At 38.5% G+C, this 27,459-nt stretch overlaps 1 protein-coding gene across 1 annotated transcript in view; it reads left to right on the top strand.

The window, feature by feature from the left end:
- The first annotated feature begins 14,005 nt into the window (after window positions 1-14,005).
- The window catches only part of LOC119729753 (unconventional myosin-Va-like), a 69,458-nt gene continuing 56,004 nt past the window's right edge, over window positions 14,006-27,459 (top strand). Inside the window, 5 exon segments of the mRNA XM_038202480.1 lie at window positions 14,006-14,582; window positions 19,665-19,775; window positions 20,410-20,578; window positions 22,495-22,639; window positions 27,195-27,351. Coding sequence (XP_038058408.1) covers window positions 14,517-14,582; window positions 19,665-19,775; window positions 20,410-20,578; window positions 22,495-22,639; window positions 27,195-27,351 — 648 coding nt within the window. The 5' untranslated portion in view covers window positions 14,006-14,516.

The raw sequence follows: 27,459 nt of genomic DNA on the forward strand, positions 1-27,459 counted from the left end.
AGTAAAAATGCCAACTTTGGTTCAAGAAGTTTCTTGTTGAATGTTTTGTCATGTTTTACTTACACTCACAGAGCCTTTTTGTGTTCAACATATATAGACAAATTAATTCAAAGACAGTCGTGTGAAAGATAATTTACATGAATGTGAAAGCCACATACTGTGGCGGTTTCTGGCAAATCCATCAAAACGAACACAAGTGCCCATTTATCCATCAATTGGTAAACAATTTGATTAATTACCAGGTTTTTGTGTACCTTGAAAATACTAAAACTGAAACCTATCCGAGAAATCTGGAGAGAACTGACCTGGACACGTGCAGTTTCACTACAATGTATGGAAATACCTGACAAGTTAAAACAAAATTTCCACAAGATAATTGTCTCGTTGTTACCAAATATTGATATTTTGTTATCAGAATTTTTCTAACCATTTCTGTTTTGTTTTGATGACACTGTACTTTCTGTACTTTCTGTACTGTCTGTATTTTGTTGGATTGTAAAGGCACACATGACTCACCATTGATTTCATGTATGTACATCACATTTTAGGGGAAAAAAAGGTATTTTTTTTATTACAGTAAAAAATTTAGTTTGAACGATATATGTACCGGTACATGTGCACAAATATTTACCAAATTTGAATCCAGGAAATGATAGGTCTGTTTACGGTAGTTTCATTTCACACTTTAGTGTAAGAATGTCTGAAGAATTGACAGCAGAATTGAAACTGTCACTTTAATGACACTTGGGCTGTACCACCCACCACAGCATAGATGTAATTACCATGCATGTACATGTACCTCTGGCAATTGTAGAGGTGTCATTTTTTTTACCATACCGGGCAGTCCCAACGACCTGAACCGGGTCCTCTCATAAATTAATTACATGTACATGTACCACACAGCCTATCTGCAGGGTTCATGAATGCACGGTCTGTCTGGTTTGTCAGGAAATCTCAAATACAATTACTGCGATATTTGAGCTTTTCATTTATTCAGAGTCATTGAACAACTGATTTAATTAAATAACCAAAGGAAGACAATTTAAGAGGGAATTAAGGGCAAATGTTGTGCAGTGTATCAAATCAACTTTTGACTTTTGAAATGTTTGAAACCTACGTGTACATGTACATCCATGTATGTTTTTTGTTCATTAGATTTTAACAGTTTAACACTTGTGTATTAAATTGTACTATATTTATTGTATACTCCTTCATGAACCAATAAAACCATATAGTGCTGAGACAGTTTGAGGCAGTCTGACTCTGAGGAGTAATAACAATTAACAGGGAAGTTTTGAGCAGCTAAACAGAAAAGATGTTGGCAATTAAAGGGAATATACAACATTTGCTTTTGCTGCAATTTTCAGAAATAAATGGATTTGGAGGATTAGTATGTTACATAAGATATTGTTAAACTGACTTGTTTCATGTTTTGGGCTTGTAGATGCTGGAAAAACCAAGAAAACCTATCATGTTCTTCTAGTCTGGTTCCCTGACCCCACTTAAGATGAAACGAAACAATTAATACACTTTGGGGAATTGTAAGGTCAGAGTATCAGTCTAGCAGGCTTGTACCCCTTCACAGGTGTGTGATCAATTGCAAAGAAAAGTCAGAATAACTAAATATGAAAAATTAAGAACAGTTTTTGAAAAAAAGCCAGTTTTCTCCAACGCTGGTAAAATGTCAGCCCACCAGGAGCCACGATTTTAAAGGATGCTTTAGACTGTCAGTCCCTAATAATCCAGTAAGGTATTTCGTGATAATTTGATCTTTTCGTTTTTTGATGTTTGCAAATGTTGTATTTTCCCTTTAAATTGGTATGCACCAAAACAACAAGCAAAAGCTGGGAAATTTGTAGTACATGTACTCTGTACAAACACTAGTCCTCTTCTGGGGGAACGGGTCAGTTTATTCAAATATTGATAGTGGCCATAAATTATCCAGGCACCAGTAATAATTTGGACCCACTGTCACAGGTACATGTACATGTACCGGTACACTGCACCTACAAGTATACAACAAACTACATGTACATGTATGCAGTGGTTGTTAGACACAGTATTCATCTTGAATCCAATATTTGATGACTCATTGTATGGTATAATAGGACAAAGTGCAATTTGCCATTGGATCACACACGGTGACTCCATCGAATGTCGAGTGCAAAAAGAATTGGCTTTTTCTGGGGTGTTATATCAAATTGATAATACTTACAATACATCAAATTGACCTCGTTGGGAGAGGGCAAAGGTCAAAGTTTATTTGCTCATCTGCGAATTATGGGATATGAGATTAACATGGATGATATTGAACACATGATGTACACATATATACATGTACATGTAGCATTATATCATTGTAACATTATTATGATTGGAAGCCATTGTGGTTATCATTTTATTTCTGCTCACTTCTTACATTTTCGCTACCATTGTACGCAAAACATGATTTTTTGGTGTAAATTGTGTGGTGATGGGTATCAGCGTGCTGCTTTGAAGCCTTTTCAGACAGGTTATAAAAATAACATTGAGAGAAAAAAAACTGAATTTTACTGTTGTGAATTGTTGAGCGGTCTTTACAGTTTGTTTTGTGAAGAGCAGAGTTTGCACATAATTCCATACATTATTTAATATCAAATCAAGCGATTACTAGAAGTGGAAGATGTCTTACAATACATGTGATCTCTTTTGTGATGTTTGCAGGCATCAACAAAATTTTCCACGAATATGAATGTTTTTTTTCCCCCAGTTCCAGTGTCTATTCGATTCCACTTCTAAAGGGCAGTTCTTACAAGTACCGATACATGCACTGCACCTGTAGGATTTCATGTGAATGGACTACATAATGAAGAACAGCACGCGATTTTGATGTCAGATACTTGTTATTTGTTTAAAATAGCACCTGCAGCTACGGGCCAGACAGAATTCAGATTTAACTGCTTGGTGAAAATGATACAGCAAATGCGTGCCTGATAAGTTGTTCTCGCTTAGATCCCTGAGGGGGGGGGGGGGGGTGGCGGGGATGGCAGTCATTTAAACGTTGAAGCTTTTTAGGGGATAAGAGAAACAGAAGACGCAGTCGGAAACGAGCGGCAGGCATTTGGCAAGATCAATACCCTGCGCAAATGGCTTGATGCGCTCGAGTGTAGCTGCTTAAAGGCAACCCTGTCAGAATTAACATACTGAATCATTATCATGTCATCACTTTGAACTGTTCAATCAGGCACACATACCGGTACTTAGTACATGTAGGCTTGGACTATATTTCAATAATACCGCACAGTGACAATATTTTTTGATACTGAACAGAACCGAATTATGTTTTCCAAATACTGACTAAAAAGTACTGTACTATGGTATGGATTTTCATGACTTTAATTTTCCCTCTTAATTTCTTAAATGTAACCAAATGCGTGCAATTTCCTTAAATTACAAAGTGACAGAAACAACTGGGCCAGATCTGCTTATAAATAGGAATAAATAATGAAACTCCTTGTGGTCACGGTGAAAATTGTGCTTGCCAGTCATCCAGCAGGGCTTTTTAAGTTCTTCCTAACATAGCGTTCTTATTGTTTTTTTTGATATCATAATTCAGTCCACCCAGAAAAGTACACCATAATACCGAATACTGCCATATTTTTGTGGCGGTATGCTGTGGATTCGCATTATCTAATACCAACCAAGCCCAACACAACACATAAACATTTAAAAAATATGATGTACCGCAGTACGTAGGCCTACTGCTTGTTGTCTTAGAACAGTCTAAAAGTTACAATTTAGTTTCTTTCTTCAATATTGTTTTGGTCTATTTTTATACTGATCTGGAGTTTCATTTTTAAACAGGAGGACTGTTTGATGACATACAATGTATACAACTGTACATGTATCAGGCATGCAACTTTTCCTCGGATCCGCTGATTTCCTCATTTTTACTAGATCATGATTGCCGTTACAAATTGAAAAATTGGAGTTTACTCATTTATTCTAATGTCCTTGTTGCATGCCTGATGTATGCATGCACACATGTACATGTAGTTGGTTTACACTATTCATGTATCATTCGGATGTGGAGTTTAATTATTTCACATAAATTTACAATGTATTTAATTGCATGGTGCAGCTCAGCATGTAAGGTGCTGTATTATGGATAATGGAAGAAGTTTGAATAATGAACATCAGCACATACGGATCAGCACATGAGGATAAGCACATGAGGATATGTACATGTACATGTACCAGTATGTATGTAAATGATGTAACAATGTTTAGGTGCTGCAGGCATCAAAGCTGTTATTGGACTGATACAGAGATGATTTAATCTTCAACGCATACATTGGCATATATAGGCCTACTGTATATCAGCCTCAAAAGGTTTCCTAAATTATTTCTTGCATCACTTCCTTGCAGTGTCACAACTGACAAGGTACATGGTACATACATGAATACCGGTATGTGGCATTACTCTTGCTGTTGTGCACATGAAATACTTAGTCTATGCATCATGTACATTCATGGAAAAATATGTGACGTGGTCCTGAAGGTGAAAGAAATTTGGAGTTTTAATGCAAACAATACTCCTGTACGTACATGTACATGTACGCGTGCAGTATGTTCGTGTATCTTCAAATCTAGCCCTTTTATAAAATACGATGCTCTTTTGTTTGGCTTGAATTGAAAGAGCAACAACAGGCATACTATATCGGTACCATAACCTAAATCAGTGGTAGATGTGCTGCATCTTTTCAAGGTTAATTTTTTTAGGTGACTGAGATTTTATAATTGGATGTCTGATTTGCTTATTCAGCCATTCAATGCACAACAGTGACTGAGAGATATATACAGATTTTTTGATAACATTTGTATGGGCCTTTTTTATTTTGTTTATTTGTTTGTTTATTTAGTAATTTTTGGGGCTAAGATGCCTACACTCCATACGATATGATGGTACCGGTACGTATGTACATGTACATGTGCCATTTACATAGCAGTTAAATCATAAATTGCCTCAGGAAATTAAGGCATTAAAATTTAGAAACTCCCGATCAAATTAATTTGGATTTCTCCAGGTCTGTTCAATATTTTCATGCATATTTACCGGTACTGTCCGACCTTAATTAAACCTGAGGGACAGGGTGCCCTTCATATTTCTTAGTTTTGAGCCTTTAGGGGATTAATTCTCATGGACGATTTCCTTCATTGTTTCTCTTCTGTTCAAGATTTTTGAAAGCTTGACACATTGTGCAGGTACTTGAAGCATTATCTAATCAAACATCAAAACACTGAAAAGTTGCTGCTGATTTCAAATAAAAGCATGCATGTCTTGCACGTGTGTACTAAGTATTTGCTGAAACTCCATGTCCAATGGGGCAATTCTAGTTGAAACTTGAACTTGGTTTCCCACCATTGTGAACACTGCCCTCTGTTGAAATGAAGTTGTTGGCGTGGAACCGGTAGTTGGAAAGCTATAAATAAATGATGCTGTACATACCTGTACCTGTACGTGTACAGTGTATAATTCAATCATTTTAAGTTTAATGGACAATGGTGTGCATTTACAGGTTGTACGGTAAACTGGTTGTATCTATAGAAGTAAAACGCAGGTACCGGTTCCTGGGTACCCATAAAAGAAATCCAACCCCAGAATTCAAATCCTGGAAGTTGCTGTTGAGATGGTTTACATAATTGACCTATCACTGTTTGCGACGTAGCCACGCCCCTTAGACAACCCCATGATTGTACGCTAACTTTTGTTTGTCTCAGATGTTGCGCGTTCTGTGTCCATTTGTATTTCATGTAATTGGACAATATTTCACAGACTGCGTTGACGCGATTCTAACGCGATTCTACCACGATAGGTCAATAAAGGTGCGCAGGACAACACTACTACCTACATTGTACCGGTACATGGGTGCATCAGTGCAGCAAGATACAAGTGTGGGCTAAAGGATTTGCAACTTTCAATTGCACAAGTACGGTACAAACGTGAAATCTGTTTTAGTTTATTTTCAGGTAGCCTGGTTTTCATTTTGAAATTTCCCAAAAGTGGCATTCAAAACCTTTCTTTTTCATTGTCTGAGAAGTTACTAAGTAATTTGTAAAGTTGGCTGCGGGTACCCAATCCCATAATCTGGAACCGGTTCCTGATATCAGCGGTCGGGTACTCTGATACCTGGCTCTGATGCACACCCCTTAGCCATGCCCCTTAGACAACCCTATGGAAGTTTTGTAGGCTAAGTTTTGTTTGTCTCAGATGTTGTGCGTTCCGCGTCCATATGTAACTGGAATATTTGACAAGCTGCGTTGGCGCGATTCTAACGCCATTCTACCGTGATAGGTCAATTGTGGGGTATGGGCCTAGCGCCTCATTTGAACTGTCGCCTTAACTGTGACATCAGCGACCCCTCTTTCTCTCCCCCTCCCACCCCCTTCCCCCCAGACACAAAGCCTTTAAACCAACAAATCCAAGATCCAGACATGCCATGCTTGTCACTCATCGTCTTCAAGTTGATGTGCATGTACGGTAGCTGGTAAAGTGGTAATTCCTTATCAGGGTTAACAAATCTTACACCAACGTCTTAATTGAGACAATGGATCCAGGGAAATCTGGAGAAAGCTCCAGAGATTTTGACAGTTAAGAACCCCACTGTTTTGTGTTCGTCATTGCCGGTTACCAAGTTCCTTTGGATTTCTTTTTTTCGTGGATGTGCCCCAGCCAGCTCAGCCCAACCACAACATTGCTTAGTCATCAAGTGAGACTGGGTCTTGAAGACACGCTCGAGCCTCTCAGTATTCCCCCCCCCCCCCCTTTTCCTCCCTTCCTGTCTACAGGTGAAGATAAGACTCCAGCTTTGACGTTTGAGGAAGTCTCAAGACCTTTGTAATCAGTGTGTATGTTTTGCCAACTTGTGAATCCAAACTTTTGAGTCCACATTAGGAGGTGCAGTGGGCACATGCAGACAGGGTAGCATCTTTCTCAACTCCCCATTTGAGCTGCTGTACGTAGCCCCTCAGTTTGCTCTCAAAAGCTTCCAGCTTCAGCTCTGATTTTGGAGAGCATTAGTCCAGGCTTCTCTCAGTTGTGATGGAAATCTTTGACTTTTAAACGGAGGATTCTTTTGGGACAGGAAATGGCCAACTTCTTGGATAAAAGAGAGCTCAAATGCTTGGAGTATTATGTGTGCTACTATCCAGGTTGGGTAAGTTTATAGACTCAGTGTACGAAGAGAAGACGGCACTTTTTTTTTACCTCTTTCGAGAGCATCAGTGCAAGGGACACACTGTACTGTCTTGTGCGCGTATGGCATGAATTACACGTAACTAATTCTATTCTGATTCTGCACGTTCACGTGAGCAATATCCCTCCTAGTGGTCTCTCCCATCTCTCTCTACCGGTATGTAACCATTGATGTAGTCTTGGATCAAGAGTTGTTGTTATGTGATAACCCACCGCCATGAGGGCCTCATTATGACGAACCGCTATCACCCAATAGCAGCAACGTCTTGGGGATCTTGTAAAATCTCTCCCTGAAAAATGGTGAAACTAGTGTGCATGCATTACTTCTGCAGGCAATAACGGTCCATGTTTAGTCCCACGCGTACTAATGTACATACTTACATTGTACCACAAAAGAGCTCCATGAAGTTGCACCGAAGTCTTGCTGCATCTTGTATACCGTATTTTGCCAAGCTACTTGTTTTTGCTAAGTAACACACTTTTGCGCTTAAAGGGAATGTACATCATTGGCTTTTGCTGTAAGTTTCAGAAATGAACTATTTGAGGGGTTAGTATAATAGATAAAATATTGTTACACTGACATGTTTGACGTTTTGTGTTCCAAAATGCTGCAAAAATCAAGAAAAACAAGAATGTTCAAGTAGTCTGGTTCCCTGACTCCACTGAAGATGAAATGGATATATTTATTGATGCCAGAAAATTGTAAGGTAAGGGAACCAGTGTAGCTGGCCTGCACCCGATCATGAACATGTTACCAATAGCAAACCCAATTTGGACTGAAAAAAAGGTAAATTCGGAGCAGTAGTTGAATAATAGTTAGGTTTTTCCAACGGTGGTCGGCCGACCATCGTTAGAAATTTGTACAAAATACCACTTTTCTTGAAAATGACTTCAAACCAGGTGCCATAATTTTACAGGATGCCTTAGACTGTCATTTACCAACACCCTAGTAAGCTATTTCGTAAAAACTAGGTAGTTTTATTTTTCGATGTTTGCAAATGTTGTATATTCCCTTTAACAAATCTGGATGAGAGCAGGGCCCGTTTTCATGGCACTGCTACATGTACACAGTATATGAGCACACGATTTTCTGGTAACAGTCTCCGTCTATTTCATAGAGACTGTAAGCAGTAAGCAGTAAGCACAGCAAAAGGCACGCTTACGTGCTTAAAAATGCTTAAAAGCTAGCACAATTTTCCGCTTTAGGTAGCACCACTTTTCTGCTGACTGTTAAGCAGTGCCATGAAATTGGCACCTGGTCGGTGTAATTGGCCTCATTTGAACCTGTGTTGAGTCAGATTGGAATACAGCGAGGGTTAACGAAGCAGAAGATTTGGGAGGATTAAGCTCCACCCCCTTCATTAGTCAACGACTTAGAAATGGTTCTGAGTCACTGGGTTACGAGTAACAAGCTACCTGGACAGTATTGGTGTAGTTAAAGGGAAGATACAACATTTGCAAACATCAAAAAACGAAATGATCAAATTATCAGGAAATATCTAACTTGATTGTTAGGGAATGCAGTCTAAACGCATCCTGTAAAATTGTGGCTCCGGGTGTGCTGAGATTTTCAAGAAAAAATGTATTTTTCCAACGCTGGTTGGCCGACCAGCGTTGGAGAAAACTGGCTTTTTTCAAGAAGTGCTCCTAGTTTTTCATATTTAGTTTGTCTGCATTTTCTTTGCAATTGATTACACACCTGTGAAGACTACAAGCCTGCTATACTGATTCTCTGATCGTACAATTCCCCAAAGTCTATAAATTGCTCCGTTTCATCTTAAAGGTATAGTCCATCATTTGTAATTTGTGCATTTTGTTCGTTTGAAGCAACAAAAGAGTTCAAAATCTAATGAAGGATACTGAGCAACTAACCTGATGAAGTTTCAGCTAAGCTTCAGCTGTACATTCCGAGAAAAACAGCATTCTAAGATCTCAATTTCAAATCAAACGTTGCTGAATCATGTTTTGAATTGTTTTGAATTGCAACTATACGCAACGTCGCGCACTGATCCGACGAATTACAACAACCGCGCGCGCGTGTGCGTCGTTCCAATACTTGTGCGCGCTTCGCTGAATAACAAAACGAACTACTAATTTAAATTTTCCTACGGTGCTTCTTAAGAATCACCGTTGGAAATGCCTTCTTTCGTTGATTACTTCAAAATGACAGGTTCCCAGAAAGAATAATTTCACAGGGAGTTTAGTCCCCTTACTATCTTTCAACCAAGTTAGTTTTTCAACAATAATTACGCCAGTTACTTCTCGGATGGCTGCAAATGATGGACTCTACCTTTAAGTGGGGTCTGGGAACCAGACAACAAGAGTATGATTGGTTTTCTTGGTTTTTCCCAGCATCTACGAACCCAAAAAGTGAAACAAGTCAGTGTAACAATATTTTCTATAGCATACTAATCCTCCAAATCCATTTATTTCTGAAAATTGCAGCAAAAGCAAATGTTGTACATTCCCTTTAACTCTGGAAGCTGCTTACTTGACGGAACATCATACAAATAGTATCAGCAATTATTCTAATGAAGGCCATTTCGTACTCAGTGTGAAAGCGAATACGAACGCGAATTTATGAGTCACAACAAGTACTGGTATTTTGGCTACGAATTCGCAGAAGTTTAAGAACACATTTTAACTCTGGCGAATTTCGCAGCGAATGTTTTGTGATGTCATATTTGCTTGGCATTCGCATTCCCTTGAAATACCATACACGGGAAGAAGGTCTACCAAATATCTTGTCAGCTTGAACACACTGCAGAAATATATGCGAGGAATTGATACGGAACAGGACACTGTCTTCAAAACATTTTTGCCTACATTTCAAGGATTTAGTCAAGTCCATCATAATTCCAGTCACAAGTAAAATCACAAATCCAGTTCCAAGTAAGAGTGGATGAACAATAACTATGAAATATCTTTGCAAATCAGAGTTCATTTGAATAACTTGTGAGTTGAATGGGACTGATGGAGGACTTGCGATGGACTTGCAGGGACTTGTGATTGACTTGACTACATTCCATACTTTCACACCTGTGTGAGATTAGTTGTAGAAATCCAGTGTTGAGAACTTGAGATACATGTACATGTACTACAGGAAATTCAAGGGCAAAATACATGTAAGAGCTTTGTGATGGTGAATGTACACGTATACATACATGCAACACTGCTGCTGTCAATACATCTTTGACATTTTGAATTCCAACAGATCATTTACTCATCTGTAGACGTAAGAGGAGAGAAAGAGGAGAGAGTATTTTGATTTACTAAGGAATGATGCAAAATTACCTACTCTCAGTTTTGGCAACAACATTCTTACACATACATAATATTTTTACCAGAAACTCCATTTACCTTGATGCAAAACGGGTAGGTTGAACCGCTTGAAGTCTGCTGGTGCAGTAAGTGTGTATAAACCAACTAATGTCCCTGTGCATTGCCTGCGAATTCAATTATTTATTGAGGACTGGTGCAAAATACCGTCTACCAACTCGTGATGGCTTTCACTGAAGTTCCGAGTCTGCGCAGCCATGAGTCTGCGTATTCAACTAGTTGGCTGTGCAAATCTGCAGGGGTCGAGCAAGAGGTCAAGAGCAGAATAATGTCTATTTTGTTGCAAAAAAGAAAAACCTGCACACTCCATTCCAATGCTTGGAAATATGAAAACCAGCCGGGGTTTGTGAGATGAAATGTCTGGGCCTCTGGGACTTGTAATTGGCAATCCGCCAACAGGTCACAGCAATAAGCTATGTACATGTACATCATGTACATTTGTACAGTGTTGCAAAACATAATAATAATAATAATAGTGGATATTTATAAAGCGCACGTATCCACCAGGACTGGTGCTCAAGGCGCTACATCATTATTACCCCTGCTCATTGGGCACATGAAACATTCCAAATACCATCTCAGCTCCCTGGGGAGTATACAGCTCGATGCAGCCTGTTAGGCGCAAGGAAGCTAATTCAATCACAATAACCATCTCTGCCCTCACAGGTACCCATTTACTCCTGGGTGGAGAGAAGCAATGAGTGACTAAGTGCCTTGCCCAAGGGCACACGCACCATGACCCCTCCAGGACTCGAACCCACAACCTGCAGCTTTACCCACAGACCACGAATCAGTGCCCTTAACCAGGAGGCCACAGTACTCCACATCAACATTTCCTGAAGCTCTTGTTGGAGTGGGGGGGGGGGGGGGGGGTTACTGGTTGATGGGGAGAGGGGGAAATGTACATGTACAATGAAGGTGTCCACAATACATGTTATCTACATTTGTACATAAAGAACGATCTGCATTGATGGAGCAGGGTCATACAAGCATGGTGGAAAGGAGACCATGACGACCATTTCATGTCTAATGAAAAGTTGATTACAGAAAAAATCGATAAAATTTGGATGTGTCAAATGTCAGTCTTTAGAGAAGAGAGGACCGCGGCCGATTTAGGAGTGAATGATGTACATTCCCTTTAATAAATATATTTAATTGTTCAAATTAAACCCACTACTTATACTGTACAGGGTAGCCATTATTTACATGTACCGTACGTACATGCAGGAGTATGTACCGGTACATTTACATGTTACAATGTACATTTGTAAGTTACTATACTTGAGTGGCAAGTACATTGCAGGCCACATGTCTGATATGTGTACATTTCGAAGTACGAGTGTCACCTTCACAGCTGGGTTAATCCAGGCTCTGTCAGTCATTGGATAGATCACCTGAGATGTCATGACATTTATGACCAGGTGCAGCGTCAGTCTCCAACTATTTACATAAACATTGTAATTACTGCGCAGCGCTTCAGTTTTCAGCAAATACCGTTCAGCTCACAGAAGTTGACTCTGTAGGGAAGAGCATCATTTCTAATATTTGCTGGTACTATGCATTTGTGCGTTACACCAGTAAAAGATTGACGTGCATACATGTATCCATACCTTGACCATTTGTTCATCAGTGGACAATCATACCACGGATCAAGGAATTTAAGGAAAACAATTTATATGACCGTGACACTCTCACTTTATAATCTTCCAGACAGAAACCTGCTGAGTTTGTTAATTTCAGAATTGTAGAAACAAACCAGATCATCGCGGGACATGTCGCACGATTGTACCACCTGAAGCGGCGCTATTTAATCATCAAAGATCGCGGTTGAGTTATGAGCAATGCAGCACCTGATCCCAGCTGGTCTTAAGCGAGATAATTTAATGACGTTCAGAGCGAGAGCTGACGATGAGTGTGTGGGAAAGAGGAGGGTCAGCGCGTAATATTTGCCTGGTGTGATTGGGATTGGTGTTGGCAGTTGTCACAAGTTTGTTCTTCATTGCTGTCGGCTTCTGTGCTCACCTGGCGTTGTGCGCCTTTGACAATAGGGATCACTCGTCGCGTTCATTTTGCCTTGGGTCAGAACCTGTCATCTTGTGCTCGATCGTCTTGTGGTGCATCGAAGGCTGTGTCTGAATGAAGTGTTGACATCTTTAAGAAACTGTCATTTGGTGAATTATCTGCATCTTTTCTTTTCTTCATGGAGCAAGTGTTGAGTGTCAGGCAATCTTATCGTAGATGTTGACGATATTCAGTTGTGATCTGGCATAATTGTGATTCTTTGGAACAGATGTGGACAGTTTTGATGCAGTCACTGAATCGTTTTTTCTGCTCTGCATTAATGTCAGAAGTTTAAAAAGTGAAGTTTGTTTTGTCTGTGTGAGTCACTCTTAAAGAAAAGGTTGTAGACACATTTCAGAGAATGAAAGTTTGTATTGAAACTTATTTTGCAAACCACTGAAACTGAACTTACTCTGTTCGGACGAAACTGTTTTTTTCACTTTCACAGCCTAATATCTCTGTTGATATCTGCTGTTGAAAATGAACTTGAGCACTGGTAGCTTAGCTATTGTTACTGATATTCTATTTTAAATACACCTGTACATCTATGGTTGTTTTTTTCACGATCAAAGGAATTAAATTAAGCTTGTGTGACAAAAATTGCACAAGTTCATAGCCGAAAATATTTCTTTATGGAAAGTTGGAGACAGCATTGAATCACGTACACATTGGATTATAGAATGCACCGCTGTCACCTATACCTGCGGAAAATCTCACCAGCTTGTGTATTGAATATGACAACAACTGGCATTGTGTTCACAGGTTGGCATTTGGGCTAGATGCCAAAAATCGTCTCTGAATATTTTGTTGTTGTGTGTGTATTTGTCTGTTCGACTTGTGTCAGCATGCCATATGGCCTAGCCTTAGTTTGACATTCATGTAAATGTACATTTGAGCCAGGTACGCACTTGGAGCTTCCTGTTTGTTTACTTGTCAAGTATATCGGGTCGTTTCTGGAATATAATTCACACATTAAGCGAAATGCAATTTTGACTGATTATACAAATGCAACAGGTAGGGCCTACATGTTCATACTTGTGTTGGATGGTTTGAGCCGTGGAATTACAGCAGTATAGCTCCCTTGAACTTGCGACTGCATCGTTTCAATTCCGACCAGTTTTGTGGAGAACAGAAGTAGAAATGACTGGAATGAAGAGATAGTGGCGATGTCATCTTAAAAGCAATCTGCCACAGCACTACGGTTTCCTGGGGCAATCTGCTAAAATGCTGAGGATCTGGAGAATAGGTACCGGTATCTAGTCAAAGTAGAGAGATATATTGCACAACTGTCATCAAGTTAGGTCGACTACAAAATAAAAAAGCATTTGACAACAGCCTTTTTTCAGCAAGCGAAGGACAGAGGAATCATTGGAACTGAGTTTTTAAATCCATTGGATTACCTGTTTTGATGGAGATACTTGCTGTGTGCCAGAAATCTTCCAAGCGGAATCCAATTGAAAATTGACTGGATCTATAAGGTGGAGAAAAACGCAACACAGAAGCAGTGTGCCATATTTGTCTGTGCTTCTATTGTGAACTCACTGGAAGTCAAGTGGAAAAGCTTAAGTTCTGGAAAGCGAAAGTGGAAAACTCTTTGGCCACCTTTGACCCAGCTGACATCTGTTTTCTGGATTTCATGCCGTCACGTGTCTCAAATTTCACCTGTGGATTAAGTTTCCTGGTGGCTCATAATTTCTCCAATATTCAGATATTGGTCTGCTGTCTGAACTCGGAGTACATATACTTCTCTTAATACCTGAAGGAGTTGTGCTGTGCAACAATACTTGGAAAAAATGTTTCATTAGTGAAGTTTTGGAGTGTTTCTTTCAGCTGGGCTGATTTTTGAGTTTTAAATTGTGGAATAACTAGTTGGTACTCCAATATGTCTTTGGATTGGGTAGGCCGATCTGTCAACTACACTCTCATTGATACAGTGGTTTACTGCAAGGTAAGTACCGGTACCAAATTGTACACATTTATAAGCATACTTCTATTCAACTTTTTGGTGTACTATGTACATGTACTTGTACACAAAGTCACAAGTCAAATTTTAGAAATAGTGCTAACTGTCAAATTTACAATTTTAATAGTCAATCATTATTTTGCAAGCCCTATGGTGATCTGGCAGAAAAAAATACTTTAAATTAACAGCGATACAATATAATGGACTTATTCATGCATGACTGCCTCAATTGTAGAATTTCAGATACAGTGTAATATCAAAGGAAGCCGCAGTGTTTACGATTGGGAACAGATGGTTAGCACCCCATTTTTGGACAGTATAAACTGCATATGTGTAGTTCCCCAATTTTGTAAAAGTACAAAGAAAAATGATCGGAACAAAATTGATATTCAAATCTTGAAATTACCTCAGTAATGTACCGGTACATGTGTCCATTAAATGTACGCTTAACATCAGTAAGAGTTATACATGTACCGTACATGTAATTACATGAAAATACAACTTTACAAGTACATGTACACTGTTCATTTTCATGAATTTTACATACCGGTACGTGAACATGTACATGTACATGTATACATGTACACTTGTATGCAGTTTGTACAAAATCGTTGAAATACCAAAAGTGTTTTGTACTTGGAGTATACCGGTGCATACACCGTATTGTACATTATTCTGGAGTTAAACTGTTCATGTACATGTACAAACATCATGATGAACCTGTACATTGTACATTTACAGTATGTAACTCATCTTTTTAAGTTAGCCTTTTACTGATTTTATTGTTACTTCTTTGTATTTTAACATGTGAAATGGTGGGTCGTTCTAAGCTCCTTGCGAGTAATTTTTTGCTGTTACTTTTTTATTATTAATGTGTGTAATAGCGCGTCATGGTACATTTTTAGAGTGTATTTTCTTGTATTTTAATTAATATTTTTACTGTACAGCGCATTTGAACAAAATCATATTGGAATTTGCGCTTTATAAATGAATAAATTATTATTATTATTATTATTATTATGTACTGGTACATGTACATGATGTGACTGTGTGCACATTAAATTATGTATGATATGTATACATGTGCATTTATTTACATGGATGTGTAAATACATGTAGAATGTACGTTGTACAAAATGTACATCACATGCTTTTGCCTACATTCATGTACGTGGGTGTACAAGTATGCGCATGTACCGGTACATGTATACATTGTACATGTACAATTGTACCATATGGCATAAAAATAGTGAACAGATACAGTAAAGACAATTGATGTGTAAAAGACAGCCGACCCAATTAAGTATTTAATTTGCAGGCATCATTTGTTCAATTAGTACTTATTTGCAAAGGGTAACTTTCCTAGTACAAATAAACTGAAATGCCAGAGGCTCCGCGCACTATGCAACACGCAAGTGTATGTTTACTGGCTAAACATTGGTGGGCCGGTAAATCATACCAGCAGATATTGTAATGATGTCATAATGTCAGCTTTCATGGGACTGAATTTGAGTTTGTGTCGGGGCCAGAAGTACCGTACATGTACACAAGGCTCATATTGGGCTGGAAATCAACTTATGGATCACATGACAATCATCTGATTATTTGTGCAATTCCATAAACACCAGATGGACTATACATACATGTACATTGAATGTGCATGTGCGTATACATAATGAAAGTAAAAGAGGGAAGAATTAAAGGGAAAATACAACATTTGCAAACATCAAAAAATAAAACTACCAAATCATTTTGAAATACCTTGCTGGACTGTTAGTGAATGACAGTGTAAAGCATCCTGTAAAATCATGGCACCTGGTATACTGTCATTTTCAAGAAAAGTGGTATTTTTGTATCAATTTCCAACGCTGATCGGCCGATCAGCGTTGGAAAAAACTGGCTTTTTTTCAAATACTGGCCCCAATTGACCATCACGCACTTGTTTGCAATCGATTACACACCTATGAACGGGTACAAGCCAGCTAGACTGGTTCCCTGACCTTACAATTCCCCAATATATGTAAACTGCTCTGTTTCTTCTTAAATGGAGTCAGGGAACCAGACTACAGGAAAACGATTGTTTTTCTTGGGTTTTTATAGCATTTTCGAACCCAAAACCTCAAAAAAGTCAGTGTAACTATATTTGATATATATTTCCAACCCCCCAATTCCATCCATTTCTGAAAATTACAGCAAAAGCAAATGATGTATATTCCCTTTAACTACTGAATATTTTTTGGGGGGTGGGGCTGGGGCTGGGGCTGGGGCTGGGGGTGGGGTGGTTAGGATGACTTTGAAAGCACCAAAAGGAGGTCCTTTCTCTACAGTTAAAGCGAGAGTTCCCACATTTAAAAGGAGGATCACCAAGCATTGACCCATGGGACAGTTGTTTTCACAGCTGTTTCACTTGAACGCCATCATTCAAACGGGAAATACTGAATTACCTAAGGGGTTGGTTTGGCTATTTGCAACACCTCTTCGGACAACCCAACCAGGCCAAGTAGTTGCCAATGTACACGGTGGTCCCGTGATCAACGACTTCCGTCTTTCTGCGAGGCAGTCAGCGTGAATCACAGCGATGGGGATTTTCACTCAAAGTTCATTCGCACTGGCCGGGTCAGTACTTTCCCCACCTGTGATTAGGAATTATATGCAGTTTGCTTTCAAAAATGTGTTTGTTTGTGTCACTCACTCTCGCTCACTCACTCGTTCACCCACAGGCGGGCTAAACATTTGGGGTTTTGTTTGTGTACCTGTATTAATTAACCCATTGTTAGTCCCTATGCTGCCCCAAGCTATATATTTTTTTTATTGAATAAATACATTAAGTAGCACAGGTGCTAATTGGTTAAGATTTGTGTTTTTTGTTGTATTTTAGGAGGGTTGTTGTTTGGATAAAATACAGTGTAGGAAGTTCTGGGGTTTGTTGACTATCGTATTGGGATTTCAATTCAAGACACTTTCTTGTATCATCCGAACTCGCGATCGATATACATTTATAAAGTCATTCTATAAATATTGGGTCCACATTTTTTCCTGACCCCGTTACATGCACATGACATCTGTGATTTTATAATTCTGATGCACTCCTTCCATCAGTCATCCTCCAAGAGTAATTATGAATAGCAAACTACCTACCCAACATATACAAAAATCATTTGAAGTACTTGAATCGCAAATTGCAAAGTACCAAGATAACAGGGACAGACAAAATGTCACACTCCGGACCCTATATTATTGACCTTAGTGCACTATTCATGTCCATCATGGAATATCAGTTTCATGTCATACTTTTGTGCAATTTAAACTCTAGGCTAAAACATAAATAGAGCTTTTGGAAATTCCCACCCCCCAAAAAGAAAGAAAATTGTAAGAAGCTGTTTTCTGGGGATATATAGCAAGTGCTTGGTAAACCCTTCATTAGAAGTCCATGACGTGACCTCCAAAAGTACGTCATTGGTTGAAGGAGTTTGGGTTGGACAAAAGGAACAATACTCCAAGAAATTTATTTGCCTGGCGCACAAGCTCAGTAAAGAGATTTTAAGGATAATCTCCACAAAAAAAGATCATTCATTCTGATCCTTGATTACTTTGATCAATCTCTCTGACCTTTTTTGTACATGGGTTTTAACCGGAGTTGATTTGATGTCAGGGATTTCATGACCTCTGTTGCCCGGATTCTGACCTTGTTACCCTTTGAAATGTTCCCACAGATGTTCAGATTTTCTCATTGAAGTTCCCGAACAACGGGAAAATGTCCTTGCTCTTTTCAAGGTTGAGCCATGGTCCTAAACAACGTACTGGATGAAGCCTTCTAAATCAAAGACTGCGCTAAGTAATAACCACAGAACTTTTTCGTCTAATTCTTGAATAATAGTGTTAGATGTGATCAAGACAGATTGTAGGACTATACTGGCAGCAAGTATTGCCAGCAATTTAGACCCTTTCTCAGGATGGATTTTGTTTATATGGGACCTTAAAAGCATTTTTTTTTAATTATAGATTTCGGAACCTAATGCGCTGAGTAAACTTCTATTAAAAAATTAAATCATATAGAGCTACAATAGCCTACATGCCCATTGTGTACTTTGTATTTGGGGGTTGGTTTGTTTAGAGAAGAATTGAAACTCAATAGGAAAACCAAAATAGTTTAAGTCCAAAATTGTGTAAATAAGTTGAGACATGTTTATTGACAATGGATATTTTACAATAAGTTATGACTTCAGTTGGATTTTATTGGAGTACCCAACAATACATGTGCCAAGTCTGTACATGTATGTATTTGTACATAAAATGTTCTGGTACCCCAGTCACACTAGACCATCAGTAGCAGCATGCTACCATGCATGCATCAATGAACCTGCTAATACCACATTATTAACTATAAATAGACTTATCTTCTAATCCCATTCTAGCAGATTAGCTACTGATAGTTGATCCTAATTTGCATATAACTGATTAACATGTTGAACTCTGCTGAGTAAAAGGGGGGGGGTGGCAGGGAATGAAGCAGCATCCTGCATATATGGAAGGACCGTTACAAAACTAAAACTATAATTTAAACAAATTCACATAAACATGTACAAATGTACAATTGTTTTGGTCTTCCCCCTAAAAAAGGGCAAAAAGCATCACATGTCCCTTTCTGTAGCCCAACAATCTCTTGTAATAACAGCAATTTCTAACAGACATATCCCAACAATTCCCATTTTATGTGCTGAACAGCCGAATAGGGTGGCACACGTACATGAAAACATACTGTCTTGTGTTGCACATTTTTGGGGTGCACTTTTTGTATGCTGTAAGCTTTACGTACACAATGTTCACATCATCATTTGAATATGATTGAAGCGGGATTCGAACCCTCATTCTTAAACCACATGTTTTATCGGTATCTACATCATCGTAAGGTATCTTACAGTCAATGTAGTCTTTCAAGTTTCAGTTAATAACTTTGCGGCAAGGCATGAAACTCAAACATGCCACCTAACCAGGGTTCACTGTTGCAAATTCTTCACTAGAAAAGATAGAAGACAAACAAAAAATTCTCCTTTTCTTTTTCTGCAGGGTGCCCGGGTATGGGTACGTGACCCTGATGTGGTCTGGAAGGGAGGGGAGCTGAAACAGGACTACAAAAAAGGAGACAAAGTCGTCAATGTTGAACTGGAGGATGGAGGGGTAAGTCGCCAGGATTATTGTAGTGACTTCGTTTTTTTTATTTCAGCTTCTAAATTTCAATCTAAAATTTACTGTCGAGTATTTTCTTACTTGATTTTGTGTCGGAAAATAATCAGAATATGTACGTATGTAGCACATCTTATAATAATAATAATAAATGGAGCATTTATAAAGCGCTTTTAACAAAGATCAAAGCGCTGTACAAAACTACAAAACTACAATCTACAAATAAACAAGGCAAAAACAAAAAAACAAAACAAAAAAAAACCCCTTAATTTAAGAATAACTCAAGGGAACCAGGAGATAATGAGGGGTAAAGATGAAGGTGAATTGATTAAAGAAACAGATGTGTTTTGAGAGATTTCTTGAAGGTGATGATTGAAGAAGCAAGTCGGATCTTCATATTAAGAAATGAGTTTCAAATGAAACTTGATGACAATTCTAATAACATTTTTGCTTACTGTAAATAACAACACTTCTGTAAAATGCATGTACTTTTATGAAGCTGAAATAAGAGCTACGCAAACAAAATAATTTTCCAGGATGTGAATTATATTATATTCTGATGTACATGTAAATTGCTGGTTTTATATGAATTTTTTTTCTTAATCGTCCAAATCTAAACCTGAAACAGGACAAAACCCTCCAACTTAAGACCAAAGAAGACCTCCCCCCGCTGAGGAACCCAGATATTCTGATTGGTGAGAATGACCTGACGTCTCTCAGCTATCTCCACGAGCCGGCGGTCCTCTTCAACCTCAACGAACGCTTCATTCGAAACAATGCCATCTACACTTATTGTGGTAAGTTTGGTAAGGCTGCGAACACCGACTAGTATTCAAGTCCTCAAAGCCTGAGTCCATGTTAAGAAGATGATGGTAAATGTGTTGGAAAAGTGCTTCCCTGAACAAAAATTAAGCGTGAAGCACAGCAAAAGACTACTAAGGAGCACTGTCTGTATACCGTTATGCACTGTGCGTGATAGTTCCAAAACACGACTCCAATTTCCACACACATAATGATGTGATTGCTACACATGAGTAACATGACCGTCAAGTATCTAAAAGGTTTATAAAGTCATAAATGCAATTGGTTTATGATTCATTAAAAAAAAAAAATTAGTCAGGAAGTAAAATGTTTATATTTACATTCCCCTCCTTTGGTTTTTATTTATTTATTTACTTATTTACACCTGGTAATGAAACCAAGGATTCCTCAAAAGCGCCCTAGGCACTTTAGCCCGAAAGCCTGAAGAAACCTGTCTAGAGAAGACAATGAGAAGAAGTTACAGTTTTAGAGGTGGGAGGAAAAGCCCCGAAGAGTATTCTGGGAAAACTCACGGAATCAGGTAGGGACTGAAAACCCAATCCACATATTGGCCCGGGCGGGATTCGAACCCGGCTCACATCGGTGGAAGGCGAGGCAAGTACCGCTACGCCAACCTGACTCCCCAAACTTTGTCTCAGTAACACATGTACAGACACACATGTTCCGTAGTTGTGGGGACTACATACGAGTTATCCCATGGTACTATGGGACAGCAGAAAGTCTCCACAACTGGGTCCTAATGTTCCTAACAATAAAAAAACTTAATGCGGTGACGGCCGGCCCATGTATTCATGTATGTACACACATATATATGCATGAGTGTTGGAATAGCAAAAGAAAATTTGTAAAGTGTAGTTTAGTGTTTCATTAACCTAACAATATATACCCGTATCTTAATTTATTGCCCAAATAATTTTATTGCTTTGTCCTCTGTCATTGCTATGGAGACCATCTTGATACTCAGAAATCAATGAATCGCCATATGTCATTTGTTTTTATTTTACACACGGTGGGTCCAAAGTCTGATGCAAATAAAACAACATTTGTTATTGTTTGCTGTGATGTTTGAAAGCAGTTTTTTTCTTGTTTATTGAAAACAAAGATAGAGCGACATGCGAAGACTTGTGTGGGTTAAGCATTAAAGAGCACCGCTGAATAATGCATTTTTTGGACACTTTCACTTCTTTTAAACAAAGTCTCTCAACCAAATAGATTTTTAAAATTTCTGACGGCTTAGATCTTAAATATAAAATATGCTCACTGTGATTTATGTAATGAAGCAAAAAATCTTCATCATCGTACTTGACTATGAATTAACAAGAAAAAAGTTAGACTTATGTATTTTGAGCACCAAAAGTGGGAATTTGTGGACAGCCTAATTTAACAAAACCATAAACCATTGAACCAAAGTGAACCAAAATACTATTACGTTTATTGAAGTACATGTAGTTTAGTACTTTTATTTAAATTTCCATAATAAAGATAAGATGTAATTTTTGAGCTGTAGTAAACTTACATCAATAACCTTGGATTCACGTCAGTTTGTGATAAAAATGGTGCCTTCGGTCATTCATGAATAAGGGCTGTTGGTCCCTTTCGAAAAAATGAACAGCAAGTGTTCCAAGTTTGGAAATGCTCCCTTTATCAAACAGTCCTCAAAGTCTAAGCTAGGGATGTAAGGGAGTCCATCACATGTCAGTTCAGAAGTCCAGTCACAAGTAACAGTGGATGAACAATAAAAAGGGATTATCTTTTTCGAAATGCATTTGAAGAGCTTGTGAGTTGAATTGGGACTGGAGGACTTGTGATGGACTTGCAGGGACTTGTGATTGACTTGACTACGTCCGCGTTCTAAACTGTGCGACTCGTATTTTTTTCCCCTGGTGTCCAGGCATCGTGCTGGTAGCCATCAACCCATACCAGCAGCTCCCACTCTACGGTGAGGATGTCATCTATGCCTACCGGGGTCAGGACATGGGGTCCATGGACCCTCACATCTTTGCCGTGGCGGAGGAGGCGTTCCGGAGGATGTCTAGGTAAGGTTTCAGCACCCTCTCCAATTGGCATGTGCATGCGCACAGGCCCTCTAAAGCAAAATTGTTGTTTTGCCATTGCCAAACTTTGGGTCTCATTTGACCTAGTCAAATTTGCACGAAAGTTTCCATCGTCTGTTTGGTTGCACGAAAAATTGGCAGAAGTCAGATTCGGTTACCGCGTCCATCGTAGTCTTTTGTGCATTCATCTGCCGTATTTATCCCGAGGTAAAGATGGTCGAATCTTGTTGTAGACATGCACAGTTGGATACCAAACTGGCTTGTTTTCTACCTGAATAGAGCCTCTCAAGTCACCCCGGTCCTGACCAGGATTGAATTTTACCTGTTTAGAGTGACGGCCCATGTAAAAGCCTTAATGGGGTCTTGTTAGGGTGAAAGGGGTTCCTGAAATCCAGGGTTCGACCCAGGTCCAACTCAAAGATTTTGAACTGGGTCAAAACATGTATTTATGCATGCGCGCGCATAACGTAGTGTCAAACTGGGCCAAGTAAATTGCTAGATGTGTCAATAGGTTGTGATGTGTGTGGCTATTGGTAGGAGATTAGTGCATTTCTCCAAGTTCAAAGCAACAAAAAAATTAAACACCCTAAACCAATTTAGAAAAGAAAAAAAATGGGGGGGGGAAATAGAAAAATATGTCATATTGGTCTTTTGATGTATTAATTTTTTGTACAGACAGCTGTACGTGTAATTCAAGAGTGATCATAAATAGTATAGTCCCATCAGAATTTCTATAATTTATTGGTCGTGCTCCAGTGATCATAGGATTGCATTTCAAGGTTTTAAATTGGAGCTGGATTTTTTTATTAGTTATGAAGCATTTCGAGCCCACATACATTGTACTTTTAGGCAGGGTCAAATAATTAGTTTTTTAATTATAATAATATATCTGCAGCACATGTAATTTTTCACTTTGTGCATTGTCATTGTCTTTGTTTTAAGAATTAATCTCAGCATGGAGATTCTTTAACAGGAACTTCTTTTTTTGTTTAAACTTTCGCAAGTTATTGTTATCATTTACATACAGCGACGAGCGTGTGTCAATAAAAATGTAGCAGTCAATCCATCAATATTAAAAATACCACCACTCTCTATTTTGCAAGCTTATCTATGGGGTCTGAAAGTAAAGTAAATACTTATCTATAGAGTCTGACTGTATAGTGACTACTCTACACAATGGTCTTTATCCCATCTCATTTGGACACCCCAGTCCAGAGATACAGCTAATTAAATGAGAGGACTTGAATTCCAAGTTGGGCCGCTTTTCAGATTATCTGGTATCTGATGAAATGCATTCATGGTGTGTGAATTCCTTTCATTAGATACATGTACCAAATAAACTGAAAAATGGCCCAAACAGATTTTGACAGTCTTTACTGGCTTTGCCGTAACTTTTAAACAAAAATGTCCAAATCACACAGATCATTAATCCTTTCGAGGATAAAGAAACACTCTATCATTTCATGTTAATTTGTTTTTACAAAAAAAGTATTTAAAAAAAAAGAAGCTTTAGTTTCCTCAGATAAAAATGTTCGACTGCTACATTTTTTTTAGAGACACGCTGTATGTACACAATGTTTGACTGTTATTATCTAAAATAAAATGCAATCATGTGGGAGGATCTGTGCAGGAGTATAAACCTTCTTTTGTTTGTCAGAAAGAGACTCACAGTAAAAAGATTTCACAAAGTGCCTTCTTTTGATTGTAAAGGTAGTGCAGCAAACCTCCATAACACCAAATGTAGATGTAGGAAGAAATATAGTCTGAAAAATTTAACCAAAGATATATTAACAAGTGTCTTTTTTGCACATGTTTAGAGAAAAGTCTAATTCAGAAATTCCTTCAAAATTCCCAGAATAGGTGTTCCTCAAGTCAGCCGAGCTTAACTCGTATTATCTTAAACCAGATCATCAGCCAAGGGGAAATTCAGACATATGTTGAGAGTGAAGTTGCAAACTCACTCACTTACTGGAATTGGGCCAAGAGATTGAAAGGGATTTTTTTCAGAGTTCCGGAGAACATGAAAGTATTAAGGCTTGGGCTGTAGTCAGGATGCACAGTCGGGAATGACTTGTAAGGATAAAAAGGGAGTTGCACTTTTGGATATGTGGCAAATGGAAATTGGAGATAAAATGGGATTTGTTGAAATGACGGGAAGTGACATTCAGGGAAGGAGGAAAACAGTTGCAGTTGTGGTTATCAACTTAAATGGTTATGGTGTTGAAAAAAAAATGTGATTTCCATTCAAGAGCAGTTACATACATATGTGCAATGTACATCTTTAATTTGTTCCATCTTTTTCTCTCTCTTTCCGATGGGGTGAATTATACATGTATGTATTTAGTTTAATGGTCATTCCATATATTGGGCTTGTATTGAATTAAATATGTCTTAGTGGATAGATTGGATGTGGAATTAAAATTTTCACTAATTTAGTTTAGTAGAATAGATAAAAGAAAACAATTCTACATTTACAAGGATCTTATGGCATGAAATATGTCAATAAGACTTTATTTCCATTAGTGTTCTGTTATGCATGATAGTGGAATTTGCCTACCTTGTGGGTAAAAAGAAACTCATGTAAAAGAGGTACTGGAAAGAAAGTAGGAGAAAATAACCCATAAAAGTTAAAGAGAAGAAATTGGCTTTCACTTAAAGAAGAAAGTCATCTTGAATGTCAACATCCTTTAATGTCTCTGTCAAGGATTTCACCCCCCCCCTTCCTTCCTTCCCTCTGAATGATGCTCTATGTTTTCTTTGCCCCTCCGCTGGTTTACCTTGTGACAAGTCATAACTGTTGAAAGTGGGCAAGACTGAACTATTGTACGGTAGCTTCCTTCACGTGTCCAGCCGAGACATAGCGTAACAAAACTATAAACCAGGCCATCCTTGCAGCCAGGAACTTAAAGGGAATGTTTTACAAGTTAATAATCTAACTTGAGTTTAAATGTCACCTAGACTACGTGTACGTTAAAGGTACATTGGATAATTTGCTTTTTTGTGTATGTTTTGTTCGTTTTAAGCAGCAAAATTGTCCAGTATCTTAAGAAGGGTGCATGACAACTAACTTGTCAAAGTCTTAGCCCAGTGGATACTTTACATTTTTACGAAAATAGAGTTATTCACAAATGTTGCTAAAAACTGTGCCAGCAGGCACACTTTCTTCAACCAACTTCAATGATTGGTGTTTTTTTTCCAGAATGATACCATTTCCGGTGGAATGATATCACAGGGTATTTGGTATCAGTCCAATCTTCACTTTGAGCAAGGATTTTCTTGTTAAATCAGATATGCACATTTCCGGGTAATTGAAAATGTACACTACGTTCCTTTAAAGGAAGCATAACCCCGTATCAGTCATCAGGCATAGGGAGTGAGATACCTCGGATAAGTTACCCCCCCCCCCCCCCCCCCAGCATTTGGAAAAACCAGACAGGATTATTGGAGGCACTGATAAACCAATAGCCCATAGTGCTGTGACATTTGGAGTAATTACAGTTTTTTGGAGTTCTGCCATATAGTGCTTGCGTATGATTTGTATCCTTTTTTGGGGGTATACACAAGCACACATGCCCTTGTTGCTAGGTGACACAAGGCCCTCAAGAGACGGCAGGTGTTACAAATAATAAACGATCAAGTAACATTAAAACAAAAAGAGATTTAAAAACGGGTAATTCAGGATATCCTACAAGGGTTTGGTAACATGGCATTGTCAGCTTTTGAAGATACTTTCAAATTTTCTCCATATTGTTTTGTTTCCTCCTAAATTAACAACACATGAATAAGTTAATGCACTCCGCCATCCATGCTGCATTAATTATCTGACTCACCCACTTGATTTGAGTTAAAACAGCAACAATATTTCACGTGCTGTCTTTTTGTCCACTGCCCAACACAACGAGTAGGCAGATGTCATCAAAAACTCAGCATTTTTTTATTGGCAGCTTTTGCATAAATCCTGTATAGATTGGTAGACCACCATATTCAGTTGAAGTCCCTCCTTGATTTTGTGGATTTATCCATTTCCTTGATATAAAAATATGTTGCTTGGGATGTTGCTGACTTCTAAATACTGTAAAATCATTTAACGTTTTCTTAAGTCTGCCTAGAATAAAGAACAAAGATACATGTACTAGAGTTGACACTTTAATGTTATGAAGACTGAAATTGAAAAATCATCACTTTGAATCAACATATTTCCGAATGTTTCAAGATCTACCACTTGGATGGATAATCTTTTTTTCTCAGTTTAACAATTTCCAAAGAAACCATCAGAGAAGGTGATAACATTATGCAAGTTAGTGTGAAAATGACCAGCAGATCCAACAATTAACGTTGAATTCTTCGCTTGTGACGTTTCCAGACAAACCGAGAAGCGACAAGCTACAGATGTTGTAGTTAACCAAAAAATAACAACATGTACAGAAAAAAAAATCTGCAAAGTTTGATTTTGACAAGGGTGTGAAACTTTTGAATGTTCTGACTCACTCTTATGTTTTTTTTTCTTTGTTTCCATTTTGGGTAATATTCTCCCCAGGTTTGATCAGAATCAGTCGATCATCGTCAGTGGGGAGAGCGGGGCAGGAAAGACGGTGTCTGCCAAGTACGCCATGCGATACTTTGCCATGGTGGGCGGCTCCTCAGCGGAGACACAGATTGAGAAGAAGGTCCTCGCATCCAATCCTGTCATGGAGGTAATTTAAACAAAAACAAAAACGAATGAAAGGTTTGCGGAAACACCATGTGCGAAGAATTTGTCAACTAAGAGGATGGTTCTTTCTTTTGGATTAAAAAGAAGGGCC

The sequence above is a fragment of the Patiria miniata genome, unplaced genomic scaffold (assembly GCF_015706575.1).
Source record: "Patiria miniata isolate m_02_andy unplaced genomic scaffold, ASM1570657v1 HiC_scaffold_21, whole genome shotgun sequence".
In the NCBI taxonomy this organism is placed as follows: Eukaryota; Metazoa; Echinodermata; class Asteroidea; order Valvatida; family Asterinidae; genus Patiria; species Patiria miniata.